This window comes from Anastrepha ludens, chromosome 3 (genome assembly GCF_028408465.1).
Source record: "Anastrepha ludens isolate Willacy chromosome 3, idAnaLude1.1, whole genome shotgun sequence".
Classification (NCBI taxonomy): Eukaryota; Metazoa; Arthropoda; class Insecta; order Diptera; family Tephritidae; genus Anastrepha; species Anastrepha ludens.
Genome location: NC_071499.1, coordinates 9,727,483 through 9,750,844, shown reverse-complemented (window position 1 = coordinate 9,750,844; position 23,362 = coordinate 9,727,483). Strand labels below are relative to the sequence as shown.

Below are 23,362 nucleotides of genomic sequence, written 5' to 3'. Positions count from 1 at the left end.
AACCTCTCAAGAGCAAACATCTCGAAGGTCATGGCTTGTGGCACCGATTATTGGTGGTCTGTAATTTTCCAGCCTATTCCACGATTCATAAGAGTGTCTAAATGGTTTTATGAAAAATAAGGTTCCCGTGTCATACAGTGGTACCACAACGGACCTATATGGTCTACGTGACTACTCTAAGCCGACTGCCACAAAAACCTAGCCTAACCCAACCACTCCAATCTCTCCGATATACCATTTTAGAGGTTTTTTTTAATAAATAATTTTCTTCTTTAAACATAGCCCAACTCTCTATTTTATCTTCTCTAAAGTGACGTCACCTCTCTGGAACCAAAGGAAATAATAATAATAAAAGTGGCGTCAGGTATTATTTAATCCCTAAGTTCCATTTTAGGCTGCGTAATTCTGCACTCTTATCACTTTAAGTGAAGAGTTAGGTTAGGTTATAAGAGTTTCCCGGTAAGTGGGCCCACTTGGACAAAGAATTTTAATTCATCCTTTGTGATACTATTTCAAGCGAAAAGAGATGAAGCAATCCAAGAGGACGAAAGGAGAAGGTGCGGAAGGAGGAGGGAGTTGAGTATTTGTGGATTACAAACGGTGGCTGATTTGTGGTTATGTTAGGAAAGAAGTGAGAACCGAGATGCTCAAATCTTAGTGCCGCGAGATCAGGACAGCTAAGGAAAAGGAGCTGAGATGATTTCACCTCACTCTCCACACAGCTGACGCTAAAAAGACTCGAAGTAATTCCAAGTCTCATGAGGCATGTATACCTCGCGGATAGTGCCCTGTGAGGACACCCACGGAGTTTGAAAGCTGAGATTTTGCTATACTCAGAATATCCCTCGAACGCCTCCGATCTACACGTGGCCAGAAGGAGAACTTTTTGACCTTACGAGTTGGGGTACTTGCCCAGCGCATGCTGAGTTGAGGCAAAGCCAGCGCATCGTTCTAGGAGTAGAGCGTGGGTGGTCAAGGGGATCCCAAAGTATTACAAATACACCGAAAGTTAGAGCTTCCCTCACGCTGCCATACAGTCTTAAATGATGAGCCCAACAGTAGCCGTTTTTAGTGTAATTGTATGTATTTTATTCTGATTTCGTGCACAACATATAAATTACAACACATTCACGTTTAAATCAGTGCATTTAGTTACTTAGAGTATAGATTTTGTTAACCATAAATTTTCTACAGTCCACTAAGTCGAAATTCCAATTGCAAATACTTTTTAACCTCTATTGTCTACACATTTCGACTGCTCCTTCCTTTCTAAGCTGGCAGTGCAACATTATTTTCCTAAGTTTCCGTTTTAATTACTTATACACTAAGACGGCCATTGTGGCCTTTTGGCTGGTGGGGCGAAGCTGACGTAAAAACCACTAGTAATCGACAATCATCAATTTTCGTTTTGCGCTGCCTCTACAAAGCTCTGCCCGCGGCTATTATCATTCGACTGATGATGCTGCCGTTGCTGCTACCACCCACCAATCTAACAAAGAACTCCGTTTATGGCAAGCCAGCGATGGTACGCTATGCCCCCACTCACACCGCAGTGCCATTAATCAAGTCGTAGTGGTCAGTGCCATTGATGCCGCCGGTGCCATTTGGGCCACCCATTATTGATATGCCACTGTAGACACTGGCATGTGAACGTCGTCGCTCGCGCTCTAGCTCGTTTGGGTCGTAGGTTTCGCCTAACATGCCACTTGGACGCCGCTGTTCGTCGAACGCATAGGCGCGCTGAAATTTCGACGGTACATTCACCACACTACCACTACCGCCTCCGCTGCCGATGCCGCTGTCTGCGCCCCCACTGGTATTGCTACTGAAGGAACGCGTCAAAAGCGTGTGTGCCAGATGCGGAGCTGTCGGATGGGTACGCGTTGTCGGTGCGCCCAGTTGTTGTATTTGTTGGTAGTTAGGCGCGTACCCGGACGGTGAGGATGGTATGGCGGCAGGCCAATGCACTGCCGTTTGTGGTAGACGACTCTCATTGCTCATATTGTGCTGGTTGGCTGAGTTCTGTGGACGTTGTAGTCTTCGCTCGTCATACTTGCTGCTGGGCCGTAACGAAACGAGATCGTCATTGGATTTATGCATAGCAAAGCTTGAATTGTATATATCCGCGGCTTGTGATTGCGATAAATAAAGATTTTGGGGGTGTAGTTGTTGTTGTTGTTGCGGATGTTGTAACATTAGATTGGTCAGGCGGGTTTGGCTGCTGCTATAAGTGTTGTGCAACGCAGACGCGCTTGCATGCAACGAGCCTGAGCCGATGCTGTTTTGTGAGTTAGTGTGACTCTTTAGGAATGAACGCGGCAGTGTACGACTCTGGTAGATTTGGACATTGGGCTGATAGTTTTGGTGCAGACGATTTTGCGAACCATAGTAGGCACTTTTGCCAGCTGCGTAGTAGGGCTCACCGTTGCTAAAGCTGGGTGGAGGTGGCCAGATTTCCAAAGCTGAGTCGCTGCGTTCGTTACCAAAAGCGCTTTTTTGCGTAGACGCTTCGGGCGGGTATAGCGTAGCCAGCGAGAGATTGGAGTTGAGCTTGTTTAGGTGTGTTGGCTCAACGAACATGGAGGAACGACGTAAATTACGAAACATTGGGTTTGTCCCATACTGAGTATTATCTGTAATGGTGGAGAGTAGAGAAGAAAGTGTTTGAAATTAATGATCTCGGCTTATGATGTTGATTAAGAATATTAATAGAGCAGCAAGTTACTTCACATAAACTTTATTAATGGAGGACGAAAGCTCATAACCCATTTAAGGTTTAAGAATTCATATAAATATTTCAGATAATTCAGAGTAAAAGCGTTTTAGTGTTCGAAGGCTGGATTTAATATATGCACTTATTGTAATCGTTGTGCTTTCTAAGTTAATATAATACTTGGTGTCCCATCAAGCTACCTATTTCGGGCTAGGACTTATATGAACCTTTGAGTTTTTTATTTGTCAACTGTCTTGGCAGTGAGGTAGCAGCGTTCGTTGGCTCAGATGAAGACATCCACTCTCGGCCTGATAAAGCAAGAGTCGCCTTCGGTATGATATCTCCTATGTGGCTCAATAACAACATCAGCGTTCACATAAAAATGAGAATTTTCAAATCCAACGTAGGATCGGTTCTACTTTATGCTTCCAGTACATGGAAAACGACCAAATCCATCACTACGAGCCTTCAGGTTTTTTATAAATCGCTGACTGATGAACATCTTCCGCATTTTTTGCCCAAAACAATTTCGAACGCAGATCTACTGAAAAGGTTCAAATGCAGCCAGTCGAAATGTTCATAAAACGCCAAAAAATGGAGAAGAATTTGGCACACTCTACGCAAAAACGATGTATACATTGCACGAAAGGCGCAAACCTGTAGACCAAGGGAAACTTGCAGGCCGACTGTTGAAAGGGAAGCTGGAAGCATTGGAAAGAGCTGGAATCAATCGAAGTACATGACCGAAAATCGGACAAGATGACGCGCAGCCGTGGTTGCTGTTCTATGTCCCACGAGGGATTAAGGACTTGAAGAAATAGAAGAAGCTGTCATGTCATGAGCATCGAGGTTAAATTATCGAGTTGACATGGGCGTTCAATGCATAGAAATTGTAAGAATCCACTACTGATAAGACGAAAGTTTCAAGGAAACGGTTCAAGGATGAAGTTACATCGCAACGGCGCGATATGTGTCGGTCAGAAAGATTATGCGATTTGACGATGAGTTTTCTTTTTCAGAAGGTATACATAAATATCCAGTGGTGTACATAAACAGTGAGCTGAAAAACTAGTTTCGGCGTTGTAGAAATTCAGTTGCTACATTTTAGGTTATATATTAAAGTGCCAATGAAAATTTCATTTAAAGAATCACAAGGCGTCCGTTTACAAGTTTTGGTATTTGAAACAAAGCCTCCATTCTTTGGTTACAAAAGATGATCAGATTGAAGGTACTTTTTTCAATACGGGTTTTATGACAGATCACGCATTCATTGGCATTTTATCGTGGAAAGACGTACGCCAACAACGCTTACAAATCGTACAATTGGATTACGAAAATCGATGCGCTGTGAAAAGTGTTCATCGCACGCTCAGGCCTATTTATGGTGTATATAACCGTCCTACCGAACGCACTATTCGGCAAACCATCGAAAAAATTGAGAACAATTTTGCATTATTGTATGAAACTCAACCGATTAGACCACGTACAGCTCAAAGTGACGAGAATATTGTGGCTATGAGAGTTTCGCCGAAGACGCGGAAGAATCGATTACTGCCGATCTCAACAACTTGGCCAATCTTATGTCACAACTGGGCGATTTTCGCAAAGATCTTGGTTTGAAAGCATATAAAATGCAGCTAGTCCAAGACTTGAATCCGGTCGATCGTCCTAGAACGTCATAATTTCAGTCGTTGGGCTCTTGAAAAACTCGCTGAAGTTTCGCGTTTTGGGATCCGAATTTTGTTTAGCGATGAAGCCCGTTTGTGGCTTAATGGCTACGTTAATAAGCAAAATTGCCATATTTGGGCAAAAGAGCAACCCGAAGCCATTCAAGAACAGCTATTACCACCATTGAATACAACCGTATGGTGCGGCCTATAGGCTGGAGGAATCATCGACCCATATTTCTTCAGAGACGAGGCTGGCGTCAATGTAACAGTGAATGGCGAACGATATAGCGCCATGCTAAACCACTTTTTTATGCCGTGATCTGTGCTCTCCAGAACATTTGGTTCCAACAAGACGCCGCCGACGGTATTTGCCATACATTCCGTGAAGCTTGGGGTTTACTACGTCGTCGTTTCGGTGCTCGTCTCGGGGCAGTAAATTGGCCACCAAGATCGTGTGATATCACAGCTTTGGGCTTTTATTTGTGGGGGTATCTAAAGTCTAAATACTTTGTGGATCAACCAGCTTTGATTGAGGCATTGGAAGCCAACATTACTAAAGTTGTCCACGAGATACCGGCGATTCATTAAAAATTGGTGTTCACGGATGACCAAATTGCGGCGCAGTTGCGGCCAATATTTGAAAGGGATTTTCTTCAAAAAATAAATTTCATGAATGGCTCGAATAATAAAGATTGCCAAATCAATTTGAATTTTCGCTTTTTCAATTCAATTTAAAATCCGATACCTCTAAATTGATCACCCTTTAATAAGGAGAGGAACTTTTTTAATTTATTTTAATTTTTAAAATTAGTCATTCTTAAGGGGTTATACGCAGTTATGACTTTCAAAAAAATCAATTTTTTTATTGCATTTTTGTAATGTATATATATTCAAAAGTATACGCACGAAATTTGAAGTAGATCTAAGCAATACTTTCGGAGTTATACCTAAATATGTAGAGATGCCTCGGCACGTTTTAAGGGAGGTATTGAAACTTTAAACGTGTTTTTTCAAAACGGCATTTTTCAAGTCGGTGTACCTGATATCTCGAAAACGGCTTGTTTGATCGGTCAACCGTTTTAACTCAATCTTTAAAGATACATTTTCTAGTAATTAATCGTTCCTTTTGTAAATCTGATACTTATTTTCCATTTTATAATCAATTTACGGCCAAATTTTAACGTAAAAATCGAAATCATTTTTTTTAAAAGCTGCCATTTTGTGAAACTTCTCTACTTTGATTAGCCGAACGATTAATTACTAGATAATCTAATATATTAACAAAATTTGTATGGTTTTTTGATTTCAGATAATCCAATCCTGGGTTACGATGTACACCGTAAATCGTCTTTTTTTAAAGGAGGTTCCAGAAATCGCCTGCAGCGCGCTCTATAATCAACATTTTCATAAATAAAAAATTTTGTTACGTTCTTGAAGGATGCTTTTATAACCGCCAAAAATTTTCAAATTAAAATATTCTGAAGTTTCTTCAGGATAAATCCTTGACAACCCGTCTTTTATTTGCTTCATAACTGCGTATAACCCCTTAATGGGACTCTCTCTACAAGTTTACCATTCCTTTCAAACCCATTGTGTGAGACTTGCATCTTTCTCACCCTGTTTTTCAATCGCATAAATTAGGTCAATAACTTACCTTGAATGACGTAGATGCGCTCCTCATCGTCTTGTAACTGCGAAAAGCCACCTTCTCCTTCATCGTCATCCTGCGCTTCCCTGGCGCTCTGCTCTTCATTTACTTCATCATTCTCTCTGCCAAAATTACGGCGCCCACCGCTACTACGTTGCCCACTATCAAAACAATTTGCGGCTTTATTGAGACGACGTCGTTGCGTTTCATCGTCAGATATCGCCATCGCATCTTCTTCGCTGGCAATGAAGTAAATGTTTTTCGGTTTTGGACGCATTCCAGCACGTTTGCAAAACTCCTGAAAAAGTTCATCCTTTGTCTTACGTATGCCCCGTTTCAAGCCGCACAGACGCTGTGGTTCATCATCATCGTAATTGCTGTCAGACTGGCTATCGGCCAATTGGCGCCGCCGTGGCAGATTTTGTTCAATTTCACTTTCACCGCCGCCGCGTTCACTTTCGCTTAGTGTGGCTGGGTCAAGAGGTCGTGTATTTGTCGCCATGTTGCGTCGACTTTTACGCTCCACATGCGGTGTTGTACGTCTGAAATTGTTGCTGGGATAAATATCTGTGGTAGTTGAAACGCTGCGGGTGAGCGGAAAGTCTTGTGTGAAGTCGCCGAACCGTGCGATCTGCTGTGGCATGCGGGGAAATGTTTGCGAGGTGCCGCCCATTTTAATCGCTGAAGGTGGCGGTGGTGGCAAATCGGGCGATGGCTCGGTGTAGAGTTCATTAAGCGATTTGGCAAAGTTCCTCGAATGCAAATTGCATTTCGGTTGTTGTGATTTCTCGAAATAATACCTGCGCAAAGAAGAGGGGAAAATGGCACACATAAAAATTGTGAATTGATTCATTACTGCCTAGTCATTGGCTAGCCAGTAACAGATAAATAAATGTTATTAAAAATCTAAAATATTTCACCTGCGCTCCATTTCTGTGTTGACGAATGCCTCTGCCACATTCGGATGCTTGCGACACGGAACAAAGCCAGGCATGTGTTGCAACAGCTTTTTACTATCCAATTCCATTTCGGCTGCGGGTGACGACATGCACACATTGTGCACCTGATGAAGGTTATTGGTGCTTAGTCGAGGACCTTGCTGGGGCTTGCGCACAGTGGGTGCGACGGCTACCGAGGACGAGGAATGTTTATAGCTTTTATAGGTGTGACTGTGAGGAGTTTCGTTCTCTTTCAGCTTTTCCTGTAGATTGGTGATATTGAAGCACGGCAACCGCTGCAAAGGCGAAAATAGATGTGCATTGTATATTAAAGAGGTGTATTGCGCCATGTGTGTGTGTGTGTGTGAAATGTGACTATTAAGCGGAACAGGAAACGGATGCCATTGTTGACATGAACGCCAAATTGAATGCAACATTGGCTGCCGTTGTGTGTGAGCTCTGGGGTAAGTGAAAGCAATTCTCCTTGTGAATTTTTCAAATAACTTTTTAGCGGAGGTGGAGTTTGTTAAAGGAAGTGTAAAACCTTGTCGCAGTTTGGAAGAAATACAATATTTTTAATACTTTAAAATAATAGGATCGGGTTTGAATTGGGTCAATAATGCCTTAAATTTTTGGTGCCCACAAAAAATATAATAACACGAAACCCTCAAATAGGCATTTGATCCAAATCGCTTAGGGCCGACCAATTTCTTCATATTTGAAAAGGGGAAATGAAGATTGGCAGATAAACAGCGCCGAAGCTAAATAGGTTGGTGCCTGACTACCATTTATGAGGTCGTGCTGTGGATATACAACGCAGCGGTTTTACCAATTTTAACGTACGAGGTTGCGCATATTCGACGGACCCGACGGATTTCGATGACTCTTTGGGCCCATTCCAATCGACGAGTCTTGTCCGCAGGCAACAATCTTTGCGTGAATTGAATCTTATACGGGAATAAATGCAAATCAATGCGGATAATTCGTTGCTAAGTGGTCCGAGCAATGCCCAACTGCTGAGAACGGCGATTTTGGGATGTCCTTGGCGACGCCTTGGTCGGTTTTGATTTGGCCTCTTTGGATTAGAAAGAGCATCACCAGTTGAAAACCTTTCGTACAAACGTTTAATGGTGTTCTTAGAAGGCGTACTTTCCACATTATTTAATTTTTTATACGCCCGTTGAGTTTTCACAATTGACTTCTTTTGTTGAATGTAAATTTCAACAATTTGGGAGCGCTCGCGTGGCGTGTACTGTTCCATGGTAAAAATCTGCTTGGACTGACGCTTCCAACGCGGTATGTCATTAAGCGATCTGACGTCTCTGTCAAAAGATAAAGGGTTGCCAGATGGGTCCGTCGAATATTGGCAACCCTGTATGTATGCCTGGTTAGGTGGGAAGCTCTGCGGAAGGGCTATAATATCACTAAGTTGGGAAGGGTGCAAAGGACTGCTTGCATTGGCATCATCGGAGCACGTAAAACTTGCCCCAGTGCTGCCCTGGATACAACTTTGCACTTACTCCCTATCGACTTTTACTTTATGATATTTTCAACGCAGCTCAAAGTGCAATCAGGTTAAAGGAGGTTGGCCTCTGGAGGCAATCTCTCAAGCGACATGGTAGCATTTACGGGCAGTTAAAACCATATTTCTCCGAACTTCGAGCAGATCCCTCTATTCACAAACTAGAGTTTGAGGGTGGTGCTAGGGCAATCTTTCAAAATAGGCAGGAATGGATCGAGGGGAAAATCTGTACCAAAGCTTGCACCTCTGTCTTCACTGACGGTTCCAAGATGAAATTGGGAGCCTGAGCAGGGGTTTTCTCTAAATCAGCCAATTTATATATCTCCTTTAAACTGCCAAATACTGCTAGTGTTTTTCTGTTTTTCAGGCAGAAGTCTTTGCCATGCTGCAGGCATGCAAAATGCTTAGTGAACGCGGGAGCGAGGGAGATATTAACATTTTCTCCGATAGTCAAGCCGCGATTAAGGCTCTAACGACGACATGGTGCAGAACCCAACTATTAAACTCCTGTAAGGTGATAAAATCTCTTGGGTGTGCAGGTGACATTTCTCGACTCCAGGGCATAGGAACATAGATTAAAATTAAATTGCTGCTGAGCTTGCCAGGAAGGGGACTGAATTGACCTCAGAGACCTCCTACCCGGTCATCGGCATCCCCCTGGCTGTTGTTAAAGGGGAACTGCACAAATTATTTCTCAGGAAAGCGCAGAAAAGATGGAGCTCCATTTCTTCATGTACTATTTCGAAAACCCTTTGACCCGAGTACAAAGTACGAAGGACTCCGAAAGTCCTTTGGACTCCTCGCCATGAAAAACAAATAAAAAAAACCATTTGCCGCTCGGAGTCAGCTTAAAACTGTAGGTCCCTCCATTTGCTCAATGAGGATTTCAAATTGATGGAATTTCGCCATTGCGACTGCGAATTTGTGCATCTGCGCGTTGTTATACTGGAGAAAAATGTGAGGCAGCACCATTTCTTCTTCTTTTAAAATCAATTTTAATTTTTACTAATATACTCACATTGTAATATCCAATTTCTTGCAGACTGATGTACAGAAAAATGTTCAAAAGCCCCACAAACTCAGTCGTTATGAAGCCAATAACGAACAGAAAGAAACTTTGTCCATAGGTAACCTTGAAGAGTGGCGGCTGCAAAGAGGACCTCGATCGCAATTTTGAGCCAATTTCCGCTTTTAGGATGGATATGTATGCAATTAATCCGATGAGCATTAATAAACCTAAGAATTACAAGGAAAAAAGAAGAAGAAAATTTTTGTTAGAAAAATTTTATTAGAAAAAAAGTTTCATATTGTCACTTATGTGTCACTATATAAATAAATATATAAAAATTGCTTGCACCCAATTACAACCGTTGAAAAATACTTAATATTTACAATACCAACTTCCCTCCATTTGAGATTTTTTTTCCAAAAAATCACTTAAATAATTTGCGTTTATGTTTCATTTTATAAATTTAAAATCTGTTCAGTCTGAATTTTTTTTTCTTCTTGTAAAAAAGTTAATTCAATTTGAAAATCCTTCGAAAAAATTACTTAAGATCGGAGCAAAATATTAGTCGAATCATAAAAAATGCAGGGGAAAGGGAAATGTTAGGTTAGGTATATCTGGCTGACCTGAATAGATCTCACATAGACCACAAGGACCCGTAGTGTTACCAGTGTTGTTGGAGGCGTGATAGACACAGCTCGTGAAACATGTCTTGGCGAGTTTTAATAAACAGCTTAAGCTTTTGTCAGATGAAAAGTATACCGATCCCAGGCGATTGTACCGAATTCTGCTTAGAACAGGGCAGTGGCAAAGGAGGTGTTTTAGCGTACCCATTTCTTTTTCGCATAAGTTACACGCGTAGCGTAGCACCTGTCCTACTGAAGCGCTCAATGTACTCATGTATTACCATCAGACTTACATCTAAAAAGAATCGCTACTTGCAGCGCGGTGAGACCCAGAGACATAGGGAGCTGGACGAAAAGATCGTACGGTCACAGCAAGATTCTCCCACAGGGAGCCTCGCTGCTCAAAGACAAAACAGATTACACAGTCTCCGACCTTAACTTCAAGAAAGACTTTACCGTAGAATTCCCACCGGGAGCGGAATGGGGCAAGGGGAAGGTGATTGGAAGATACGATTTTGAAATCTACACTAACGGTTCTAAAATGAACTGTGGTGCGGAAGCTGGCTTTCATTCGGTGACGCTCAACTTATCTCAGTCAATTCCACTTCCTGACTATGCTAACGTATTCGAGGCAGAACTGTTAGCGATCAGGGAAGTATGCAAATCACTAAAACTCTGCAAGGAAGTTAGTGCAAGAGTAGCTATCTTTTCAGACAGTCAAGCAACTATCAAGGCCTTAGACTCCAACTCCATTTCATCCAAACTAGTCTTACAGTGTAGAGAGGAACTAGATCTTCTAGTGATAAAAAAAACTTGGCTGTCGTGTGGAAGGTCTAGGCTTCCCATATAGACTGTGTTAGTTAGAGTTAGTTCCTCGTCTAGTTCCGTCTTCAAAACCGAGAGTGAGGGATATTGGCTGGACAATTGCAAAGGAAGTGCTGAACTGTTTCTTCCCCTTCCTCATCTCTGCAACTTCTGCAATATTCATGGGACAAAACTCCTAGTCTGAAGGAATGCCTGCCAAATAGCCAATGACCGGTTAAGCAAGCTACGACCTTCGAGGTATTGTCTCTTGAGAGACTAAGCAATTCCTTTGTCCTTTCCCTGTATGTTACTGTGATCAAAAAGCCTTTGCGAGAATTGTCCAGTCAGTTTTAGGGCAGATCTTTTGGCTGAGTCTCTTACTACTAATTTGATTGGATGCCAGTCGAGAAGTCACAAGACTTAAGAATGATTTCCTAAGGTGTTTAGACGGTACTACACTAACGTACGCTAACAAATCTTATGAGCTATACAACTCAAATAAATAAACCCGCAATGGAGATCACCCAGAAACTCAAGTAACAATCCCTCAACTCTCGGTCCCAAAGTGAGCCAAAACACTGTCTTTACTCTAAACTAAAATTTGTGTTACTTGCATTTATAGCTGACGAAGTGGGCAAGCAGATCATGCGACATTTACCGAGATTCACTACTACAACCAATTTTTCGAGCTATCGGTCCCTGAATGCCGTTTAAGGGTCGAACCACCATCCTCAGCAGGCAAAGAACTTCAGTTGCTACGTGGTGGAAAAAGGAATATTGCACGCTGGATGTTGAAAACGCTTTTAAGGGGGAAGTCTACTGTGACAAGGGAAAAACAGGCTTATTTTCCGGATTTTATTTCTAACAAAATATTGCTCGTACATAAAATCTATTTAAACTCTTATCTTTATTATATATTTAAGTTTTTGAAAAAAAAATTTTAAGTCAAAATATTCAAAATGGCCGCTATGGCACTTCTGCAAGCGCAGGTCCGCTTTTCTTAGGTGCCTAAACGGTGTACATGAAATCTTACGTTTCGGTGATCTAAAACAAAAAAACAAAATATTGTTATCATATATAATACATAGTATTGACTCTCGTCTGACGTAGGATTATGTCGATAAAAAATTTTGGCGTTGAAAAAAAAATTCTTGAAATTTTTTTCTTTTTTTTTGCCTAAAATTGATGTTACTATTGTTTATAACAATTTAACAAATAACGATATCAAAAAAATCCTATGTCAGACGAGAGACACTATTACAGAGAATATATAATTAAATTTTTAAGCTGATTCATTTATCAGAACTCGAGATATCGTGTACACCGTATACAAAAACTTAGTTTCGAGAAAAATGCGTTTAAAGTTTCAGTATAGCAGGTACGCGCTTTGGAGCGCTTCGGGAAAAGGTCGAAATTTCAACGAAGAAAAATTTAGCCAGCTGTAACACATATTGTACCTTATTTAAGAGGGTTCAAAGTATTTTTTAAGCTAATAAAAAAAAAATCGATTTTTTGAAAAATTCACAGTAGACTTCCCCCTTAACATAGCCAGCTGGCAACCAAGGCTAGAATCCCTCAAAATGTAAGGGCTCCCAGTAATATTATCCGCATAATTCAGAGCTATTTTACGGACCACAAATTAAAGTTTATAACTGACAAAGGTATTGAGGAGTATAATGTTACAGCAGAGGAACCTTATGTACGACGGTATACTTAGACTAGATATGCCTCCTAAAACGAAAATCCCTGTAATCGCGGTGCTAATAGTGGCAAAATCCATCTAAGACGTTGAGAGGATCACTTGGTTGACGTCCACGAACCTGGAATTAGCTGAGCACAAAACTAATGTGATTCTATTAAGCACTAGAAAGGCAGTATCATCCATGAAAGTAAAGGTTGGGGCTCCAACTATCAATTGAAAACCCGCCATTAAATACCGAGAGGTGATGATTGATAGTCGCCTAAACTTTAAAATGCACCTAGAATACGCTCTGAAGAAGGCATCCAAAGTGCAGGCCTGCCTGGCACGAATAATGCCAAACAAAGGTGGCTCTAGCCATAGAAAAAGACCACCGTAGAGTAGGGTTGTCGGCTCTTCTGTACGCGGCACCAATCTGGGCTGACGCATTAAACATAAAAAATCATTAAAGAAAACTAATATCCATCTATCAGCTAAGCGCTTTGAGGACTATGTATGGCTTCCGCACAAATGCTAATCAGGCATCGTTCAATATTTCAGGACTAACCCCAGTTGAAATTCTGGCTAAAAAAATGCAGAGATTATTTACAAGAAGAGAGAAGAAGAAAGGCGCGGGCTTTCACCCACTGGCAAGACCAGTGGAACAGGTTACCTAAGGGTAGACGGACGCACGAGCTAATATCCATCCATACAACGTGGTTAGAGCGGGACCATGGGGAAGAAAATTACTACCTAACTCAATTCCTTTAAAGGCACGGGGTAGATTTGGCCATGCGAGTTCATCAAACTGTCTAATCTGCACGGAGAAGGAAGAAGATGTTGATCAAGTCTTATTTCAATGCCCATGCCATGCACCCGAAATCTGTAAAATTTTCAACTGATAACTGGAAGGGAATCTTGTAACAAATATCCATGACCTAATACGCGCGGAGTTTCGTTGGCGACAACAATAATTAAGATCCTAACCAGTCCTGTGAGGTAATACCTTTTCCGCAATTCGGTGGGGAGAGGGGTAGTGTTGGTTCATGTTTGGTACGTAGGTGTATGTGAGAGTTTCCTCTTTACGGGCATCATCACAGAGAAAAAACCCTTCAAAACAACAAATGCCAACACAGCCTGCCAACATCGCTTCGTCCCTATTAGAAAACCCTTTATACACACATGCATATGTACATATGTATGAGTGATTGCATATAAATTTATGTAACTTACCTGAGACAATAAACATTATGCCCGCACTAAAGTAATATAAATTATTCTGATGTGAACAGGTTGGCACGAGGAAGACGATGAAGCTGATCAGAAGAAAAACACCGGATGCCAGGAAGAATGGACATGACTTGGTGACGGTGTCTGCAAGTTTGAGAATATAAATTTGTAGTTTCGCAAATGCGCATATTTGTGTACTAAACATATATGTGAATGTATGTGCGTGTGACTATAAAAATTTTGCCATAAATAATTTATTGTTTTAGATAGAGCAGCCATACATTCTTATGTCCTCCATATACAAGCAGAGAAAGAAAATAAATAAAAAATAAAAATAAAATAGTAAAGGCAAACAATTTGAAAATTTAATTTCGATTGCATTTGAATTTATCTGCATAACTTTCATATTTGTTTTTTTATATACTCAGATAGCCACTTGTATAATAAATAAAACGGATATCCACATATTTTTATTTTTTCTTATTTTTGTTATATGGGTCCTTATAAATAATCATAACTAATCTATGGCTCCGATGCACATTTAAATATTTTCTAAGGCTATAGAGCAGTCAACAACAATAATAATACAGTTAGGTTGATACACATACATGCAGATATGATTCATATGCAACTATTAGAAGTATTGGAAATAAGGGCACGCGGGTAGTATGCACACATTCCTGTATTTAAAAATCATATATAGTACGCAGATATTTGGTACCTTTGCGTGCAATCTAGAAAACAAAATAAACTTTTTTTCTAAAAATTTTAAAAATAAAAATGAGTTACAAAAATTCCTAATTCAATGCAGGTAACATAACGGGGGGCTGAGTCACAAGCGTGCAAATCTGCAAGTGTATATTTTGATCGACAGCTTGTTTAGTTCCATGGGGTTCACAACGATCCGGGTAAAATGCGGAAAAGCACAAACCGTATATGGAGTACAGCTCCCCATTGAAGCAAGTGAAGTGTAACTATATTTAGCGCAAGAAAATATTTTGTCATCAAAGCAAAATAAAGATTTTGTTGCAATATATTATATAGTTATATATGGTTATATACTACAAGCTGTACCCGGCGCGCATTGCTACACCAACAGCTAAAATAAATTTAAGAAAAATGACTTTAAAGAAAAATCAGTACACAAATATTCAATTCATTCTAAACCATTTTATTGATTTTGTTTATTTGGAAAAATTGTGACACTACAAAGTTTAGTTTCAATTCGATGTTTATTGAAGTGCTGTGAGATACACAATATTTCTTGCTTTTCCATCTGGTGCGTAGACCAATAAATCAGAAGGTTTTCCGACACGTGATTAAGCCACATAGAGCTGTACATGTGAGAAGCATGGATTCTCCAAGTTTAATCCACACATTTGTAACGATTGTCCTTGTGCTTTGTTAATAGTCATTGCGAAAGCGAGTCGCACCGGGAACTGTAAACTGAATTCGAATGGCATATCTGACGGGATCATTGGGATACACGGCAACAGTACGTCTTCACCTTTGAATTTTCCAGTCAAAATTGTTGCCTCGATAACACTGTTCATCATTTTCTTGACTGAAATTTTGGTTCCGTTGCAAAGTCGTGGTGGATTTATGTTTCGAAGAAGAATGATGGGTACGCCAATTTCCAATGTAAGAACGTGCGGCGGCATGCCTGGCAAATCAAGCGAATGCAAGAATTCAGTTGGATAGTTGACAACCTCGTCTTGATTATCCACAGTATCGATGGACTTATATGTTGTCGTTTCACTGGGTATTCCATGCTGAATGGGGAAGTTGATGGTATTGACATATGTAGATGTTTTTGGTTGCTAATATAACATTATGCAATGTTTTGGAAAACTTTTTGCACCAATTCGTCGATGCTTTCTGTGATCTTACAGAAGTTTGCTGGCAGGGTGATCATTGTGTAGATTCATCAATTTCCATTCGCCCATTTCCAATATCCAATAATTGTTTTGCAAATGTCATATTCGTTTTCTCTGTGTAAAAATATATAATCATACTAATTTTTATGACAATCGGTTGAACGGGGTAGAAGTTGCTACTCTGCAGCGCCATCTGGTGGCCAGTGGCATCAATGAGCATATCCTTCAAACCTTCTCCGTGGAAAATACATATATATACCAATTTTTATAACAATCGGTACAGTAGTTTTTGAGTTCATCGATGACATACAGACAAACATTCATTTTTATATTGGGTGGTTAAGTTTCAAGAGCCGGTGTTGATTTTGAATAAAATACAATTTTTTAGGAAATTATTGTCATTTTTCTTTATTATGATGATATTGGTACGGCTCAATTACGTATGAAACAAAATATCGAACAAATGGCCGCCGCGGCCTCGGCGGCACACCTCCATGCGATGGTCCAAATTTTCGATGACGCTGCGGCATAATTGAGGTTCTATGCCGTTAATGTGCCGAATTATCTCCTCCTGTACCTTTAGAATTGTTGCTAGCTTATCGACGTACACCTTTTACTTCAAATAACCCCAGAGAAAGAAGTTCAACGGTGTCAACCGTTTTCATAATAAGCCTGAATAACTTTAACGCGGTGCTCGATTGTGCATCTTTCCATGGTTCAAATTGAGTTAGTCTGAAATTGAAAAATTTCAAATGAAATGCTGAAAAAAGCTTAATGTTTAGGTGTGGTTCACATTCAACATCGGCTCTTGATATTTAACTACGCATTATATATATAAGAAGATATAGATAAGGTGACGCCTAGATGTCAATAGCGAATAATTCCTCCTACAACCAGTATACATTTTTTCTTCCAACGCATCGTCTTCGTTCAATCTTTCGTTGTCGTATATAGTAAGTTGGCTATTTATTTTCGCTATTTACTTTTCGAAGTACTTCAGAGTTGGAGACACCACATCTCGAATTCTTCTATGTAATTCATATCAAAAACTTTCACCGTCCCATCCATAACAATGTATGTAGTTGGATTCCAATATAAGTTTTGTATCACTTGTCTATACTATTCTTCAAAATTTATTGACCTCAAAATGTTAAAGAGTTTTTCATGCTGCCCATTATCAAAGCCTTTTCATAATCAATAAAGCATGGAAAAACGTCTTTTTGTACGTCCATGCAATTTTCTACTAGCCCATGAACACAAAATAATGCTTCACTTGTCCCCATGCCATTTCTGAAGCCAAAATTTTGATTGCCCCATTATTTCCTCACAAGTTTAATGTATTCTATTATAAATCACTTTCAGAAATATTTTTAGCGAATGACTCATAAGACTGATAAGTCTATATTCGCTTCAGTATTTTCCATGATCTTAGAAGTTGAATATTGTTACCATCGATTAGCTTCAAGATTTCAGGCGGCACTTGGATTGGACCTAACGCTTTTCTTTCGTTCATGCTGTAGAGTGCAAACATTACTTCATCTCTACTTATCGGTGCCCCGGATAACGTGTGTGGCTGTGGCGTCTCGTACGGTCTCTGCTGTCGGTAAAGGCATCGGATATGTATTTTACCTAAACCCTCTTTTTCGTATTCGTAATTCTAGCCGGTACCATTTTTTATGCCATCTTTGAAATTTTTCAAGGAGACAAATGTACAACGCGTTAAAATGATTGTAACTTATTATGAAAATTGTTGATATTTAGGAACAACATATCGCGTGGTCGATGACAATATCCGATGAAGCGACGCTTGGAGTATTTGAGAGAAAGATTCTGTGGAAGATTTTTGGACCTTTGCACGTTGGCAACGGCGAATATCGCAGACGATGGAACGATGAGCTGAATGAGCTTTACGACGACATAGACATAGCGAAGCGAATAAAGATCCAGCGGCTACGTTGGCTGGGTCATGTCGTCCGAATGGATACAAACGCTCCGGCTTTGAAAGTATTCGATGCGGTACCAGCTGGTGGTAGCAGAGGAAGAGGAAGGAATCCTTTGCGTTGGAAATATCAGGTGGAAAAGGACTTGGCTTCACTTGGTGTGTCCAACTGGCACCGGTTAGCACGAGAAAGAAACGACTGGCGCGCTTTGTTAAACTCGGCCAAAATCGCGTAAGCGGTTATCGCGCCAATTAAGAAGAAGAAGATATTACAAAATTCGTAGTTTTCGAGTGAGTGGACAACTCAATGTTTGGTGAAACATTTTCAAGAAACTGGTTCTGTCAAGGATAAAAAAGGTACTGGTAGACCAAAAACTGTAGGTTCAATTAGAATATCGCTGCTGTAGTGAACCTTCAACATCAATATCTTCACTTCATCTCAACGATAATGGCTAAGACGCTATGGTGCGGCACTTATAATCGCTTACAGTGTGGCTCATTTGTTTGATCAGAACAGCTGATTCCTTTGGTTACGGTTATGTCTAAGGTATGACACCACTAATTGCAGCTTAACCGACTTTCCCGGTAAGCCTGTATTATCGGATACTCATTGGCCCACACAATTTTATGTGAGACATTACAAAAATCCTTTAATTCTGGTCTACTTACCTAATCAATTAAAATTTTATTTTAATTTAACTTTCCTTTATGTAGCGACAGTTTTTACATTTTTTGCTACATTAAATACATACATACGAGTATGTACTTATGCACTTAATAAGTTATCCAAGCAGATTTCAACCAACAAAAAAATGGAATATTCTTATTCCCATCCATTATTTACAAAACCGCAGCGCGCATCTCTTGAACTATTAATGCATAGACACACACACACGTACGTAGTAGGTTCATACATACATACATATGCATAAGTATGCATTTAGTGCATATATCCATAAATGTGTTAGTATGTTGCTCTAAGTTCATAAATGTATGCATTTCATGGCGATAAAAAAGAACAAAAAAAAATTCCAAAATTTTGCCGAAAACCGATAAACAGTCTGAACTAATTTCCTTTGTGCACGAAATTTGATTACAATTGGCATAATTTTGATTGTCTGCACAAATAAATTTTTAAACAGCTTTGTAAATGAGTTTTTCACATAATTGCACATTAACGTTAAAATGTTGAATCGTTTTGTCATACACAAGGCACTGGATTCAGCGAGTGCCAGTAGATATTTATATATGCACACACACATGCACACGTATGACCAAGGGAAATGTTCACAAATGGTCATAGCAAATAAAAATATGTGCATAGGCGTGTACATTCGTACGTCCCTACACACACATTCACATAAAAAACAATTTGACCCCTGCCGTTTTTTGCTTTTAGATAAATAGATTCTCATCTTTCATAGCAAAATTTAACCAGTAATTAATTTTTTTATCAAAATTGATACTAAAGCTGCAATTACGAATAATCCATAGTTCGAATATTGCATCGATAAACAACTTAATATATATTGACATTTAACAAGCGTTAAATTGATTTAAATTGTTTTTTCAAAAGCCTAAAGATGCATCTTCTATATCTAAAAGTACGTTCACATATGCAGAGATTAGCAACAAATCGGCAAAAATTGATGTACCCATTCACATATAGCAGATTTATTATTATTTCCTATCGCGCCATCCTGGGGTGCATACTGCCGAAAGAAATGCTTTCCAATGTTGTCAACTTCTCGTTTTTGTCTTAATTTGTGGCCATGAGATAGATTCATCAATTTCTAAAAATTCTTCATTTTGGCTATGTCGCAAAGATCCTTTATGGCGTCGCTTGCGGTGCGATTTTTCTGGGTTCCAGTCCAGTGCCATTCTACTTATGTCGGTCGCTGTCTTGCGCAACGTACGGCCAATCGAATTCCATTTGAGCTCTCGCATTTCAATGACCATTGGTTTTTGTCTGCTTCGATTGAGGAGTTGTTCGTTTGAAATCCTATTGTCGGGCCACCAGCTACGGTTCACAAATGTCTGCAGCTTCCGCATTGCAGATACAGACACCAAACACGCTTCAAAGCGGACATATGGAGCAAATGGACGACATTGACTATGCCGTTGACATCGCACTCTTATCACGGAATAGCGGACACATAGTAGGAGGGATTTTATATTTGAATTGAAAATTCGTAGTTTGGTATGCGTTGTCAGCTGTTTGAAAAATCAGATCTTTTCAAGGCTTGCAAAAGTTGCTTCGGATTTTTTTGGTTCTCGCATCGATATCGTCTTTTCCTCAGCCGTCGAGGGTAATTTGACTTCCTAGGCAGGTGAAGCTGTTTCCATTATCAATGGGCTTCCCATAATTTGCGAATCTGTTTCGTAGCAAGGTTTAATTTTCCATTAATTTAGTTTTCCCGACATTGATGCGCAGTCCTATGTTTTTGGTTTGGGTGCTTAGGTTATTAAGTTTGCTCTACATGTGTCCGTAATTCCGGTATAAGAGCGCGATGCGATTGGCGTAATCAAGGCTGTCTAAATGCTCCATACTGATAGGATTCCATAGAATTCTCCTTCCTGAGCTGATATCTAGAGAGCTGTTTATCGTCAATGACTATTTAAATAGAAGAGGACACCAGTCACAGGTTCAATAGGCTCAGAGAGGGCGACGTTGCGCAGCTCTCGGCCTTTGAATTTCAAGTATTGGGCTTGAACAATACTACAGATTTTATCTGGGACCACCCGTCCCAGATACTTTGATATCGCGACCCATCGAAAGCCTTCTCAAAGTCCACAAAGACCACGTGAAGGGACTCCTGGAATTCATTTACATGCTCTGCAATGATTCGGAGAACAGCTATAAGTATGGCAGATTAGCTGCAAGATTGACAATCAGCTTTGAATACTATTTTGAGAGGTTTTTCTTAATATAAATTGGCTTGGGGGAATATTGTACAGGGTTGCACAGCAAAAAGTATATTTATAATCTGAGATTATTTTATAAAGAGAGACATTTTGTATAGTTAATCTCGCATTTTAATTACGGATTGGGAGTTAAGCTCGAAAAAGTGGATAATTATATGTGAACCTCTTATAATGCCGGCCACTACAAGCTGATTAGCGTGAAGGCTTCTTGTCTCTCTTCCGCCGATAAGTACTCGTATGCTATGGCTTTTGGTCGATGTTTTTTGTTTGTTTCAGCGAAAAAATGTTGAGGGTAAATGCTAGTACTAACTCAAATATCGCCAGCAATATGCATTTGGCTTGCCGTGAAATGTTGCTAGCAACATTGACTTTTAAATGAGAAGAAACGCCGAATTTATGAGCATCGCCAGTTTTCGCTCACTTTTAATTTAAATAAATAAATAAATATTTAATTGGCACGTGCACTTCTGTAAGGTGTTTGGCCGATCTCCTCTTCCTATTTGTGGCGTGCGTCTTAATGTTGTTCCACAAAAGGAGGAACCTACAGTTTTAAGCCAACTCCGAAGGGAAACAGTTTTTTTTTATGAGTGGCGTTTTCATGGCCTACCAGATTAGTCATTGCCTGCCGACCGCTATTAGAAAAAACGTTCTATCTTTTTACCGTTTCAAGCATGGAGATTCGAACTTACGCATTCCCGAATGGTAGTCACGTACCGACGGGTTAAATAGGTGTGCACAAATTTTGCTGGCTTTTTCATGGCGTGAACTGAGTACTGTGCTGTCGTGAAATACATACGAAAATTCACCCATATTTCATGGTAATTCAATTTGTATGGATTTTGACAGCCATTTCACCTGAAACGCCAACTTAGTACTATTCTTAACAATTAAATAATGAATCATTATGAACTCTCATAAAGATAATTGAAAGCCGCCTACTGAAAGTTAATATTTATAGAAGCCAGTGCAAGCTAATGAATGTTTAACGCAACCGAGAAGACGTTGAAGACGATTCACGTTCTGGTTACCTTTGAAAGTCACAGACATAAGAAAATATTGTAAAGATTAACAATCAAGTTTGAAAGGGCTTTTTCAATGGTCAATATTTTTCTTACGTATTCTTATTGAACGCTGTGAAATGCCAAGAAAAAAACTATGATAGCAGATAAGCGCTCGAAGGTTTACCATTGCTTACCATGAGGCAACCGCTATTGAACAAATAAGATAGAGCTCAAATCTACTCAGAGACCCTTTTAGAAAGCTTGAGGCGCAAAAATGGAGAATCAATTTATTTTGAATGTGCGCTGATGCAGCTCACAGTACGTGGTGCTGCGCAAATATCTAAAAATTAATAATACATTAATAACAACAACCATATATACAAGGTGAAGTCCGAAATGAACAAGACCGGGATAAAATAGAAACGACAGGAGTTTTGCTCTGATAACTTTGCGTTTATTTAATCAAAATAGTCTAATTTGCCCTCTATGCACTGTTTTGCGCGATCTAAAAGTGTTTCGAAAGAGTATTTCAGAACATTGACCGGGATGTGATTCGCGCCTTTTGGATGGCCTCTACGGATGCAAAACGTTTTCCTTTCATGACCAAATGCAATTTTCCGAAGTTTTCGGTGATTACTGATTTTGGGTGGTCCGTATGTTCATTGCCGTTTATGCCCTCACAACCAGCCCTGAAACGTGTAAACCACCCATGAACTCTGCCACGAGATAGATAATCATCGCGATAAACTATTTTCATCGGTTCAAATGTTTCGGTAAATGTTTAACCGATTTTAAAATAGAATTTGATATTGGCTCTTGGTTCGAAACTCATTTTTCTACCGATGACACAAACATACTGACACTTGAGATGCAACAACTTCGCTTTCACTGAACCGAATGTCACCAAGCTTTTACTGGAAGTCAGCTAGAGATGTAACTTCGAACGCACTAAGTCATTGAACAGATGGCGCTATCAAAAATATTATTATGTCTTGTTTATTTTGGACTCTCCGTATGTATATATATATTAAATTTTGACGCATATCTTAAGAATTATAAGAATTTAAAAGCCTTTCTGGTGCATATATTCATAATGTAATGACATATTTTAAGCGCCTAAAATACGTTTAAATCATATTTTAGGTTGCTCTGGTGGTACGAAACTTTTGAAATTATTTCAATTTCATGGATGTTTTTGACATTTTAGAGCTGAGAAATGCTTCATTTAAGTATACGATATATTCTATAGTTGCTTTTAAAGCGTTTGAAATGGCCCACTGCCACACATACATACATAAGTATTCATACATTGATACGGTAATTGTATTATCTGTTAAGCATTTGCGCAAATTTAATGTAATTAATTTAGCGGTTGAAGAAGAAAATGGTTGAGTTATTTTATATTATTATATAATACCACCTTGTTCGAAAAGTTCCCGGAATATATTCAAAAAATTATAATTCAAGTTTATTCTTCTAAAGTAATATTATCGCCTTCAAAGAACTCCCCAGCAACTGCAATGCACTTATGCCAGCGTTTGATCCAGTTCTTGAAACATTTCTGGAACTCTATTTTCAGTATACCCAGTCTTCGATTTTTTCATTACTTCCTTAAAACGCGTACCACGTACAGGTTTTTTTTACTCGAGCAGACAGAAAAAAAGTCGCAGGGAATCATATAAGATGAATTCGATGGCTGTTGGATGGTATTCATTTCGTTCTTGGTCAAAAATTCGCGGTTAATGATGACACTGTGCGGCGGTGCGTTGTTATGGTGCAAAATCG

General features: G+C 39.7%; 1 protein-coding gene across 1 annotated transcript in view; it reads right to left on the bottom strand.

The window, feature by feature from the left end:
- Positions 1-1,106: 1,106 nt before the first annotated feature.
- The window catches only part of LOC128856991 (uncharacterized), a 61,116-nt gene continuing 38,860 nt past the window's right edge, over positions 1,107-23,362 (bottom strand). Inside the window, exons 4-9 of the mRNA XM_054092472.1 lie at positions 13,839-13,979; positions 9,510-9,727; positions 6,952-7,265; positions 6,038-6,831; positions 1,881-2,633; positions 1,107-1,802 (exon numbers count right to left, since the gene is read on the bottom strand). Coding sequence (XP_053948447.1) covers positions 1,543-1,802; positions 1,881-2,633; positions 6,038-6,831; positions 6,952-7,265; positions 9,510-9,727; positions 13,839-13,979 — 2,480 coding nt within the window. The 3' untranslated portion in view covers positions 1,107-1,542. The remainder of the gene's footprint in view (positions 1,803-1,880; positions 2,634-6,037; positions 6,832-6,951; positions 7,266-9,509; positions 9,728-13,838; positions 13,980-23,362) is intronic.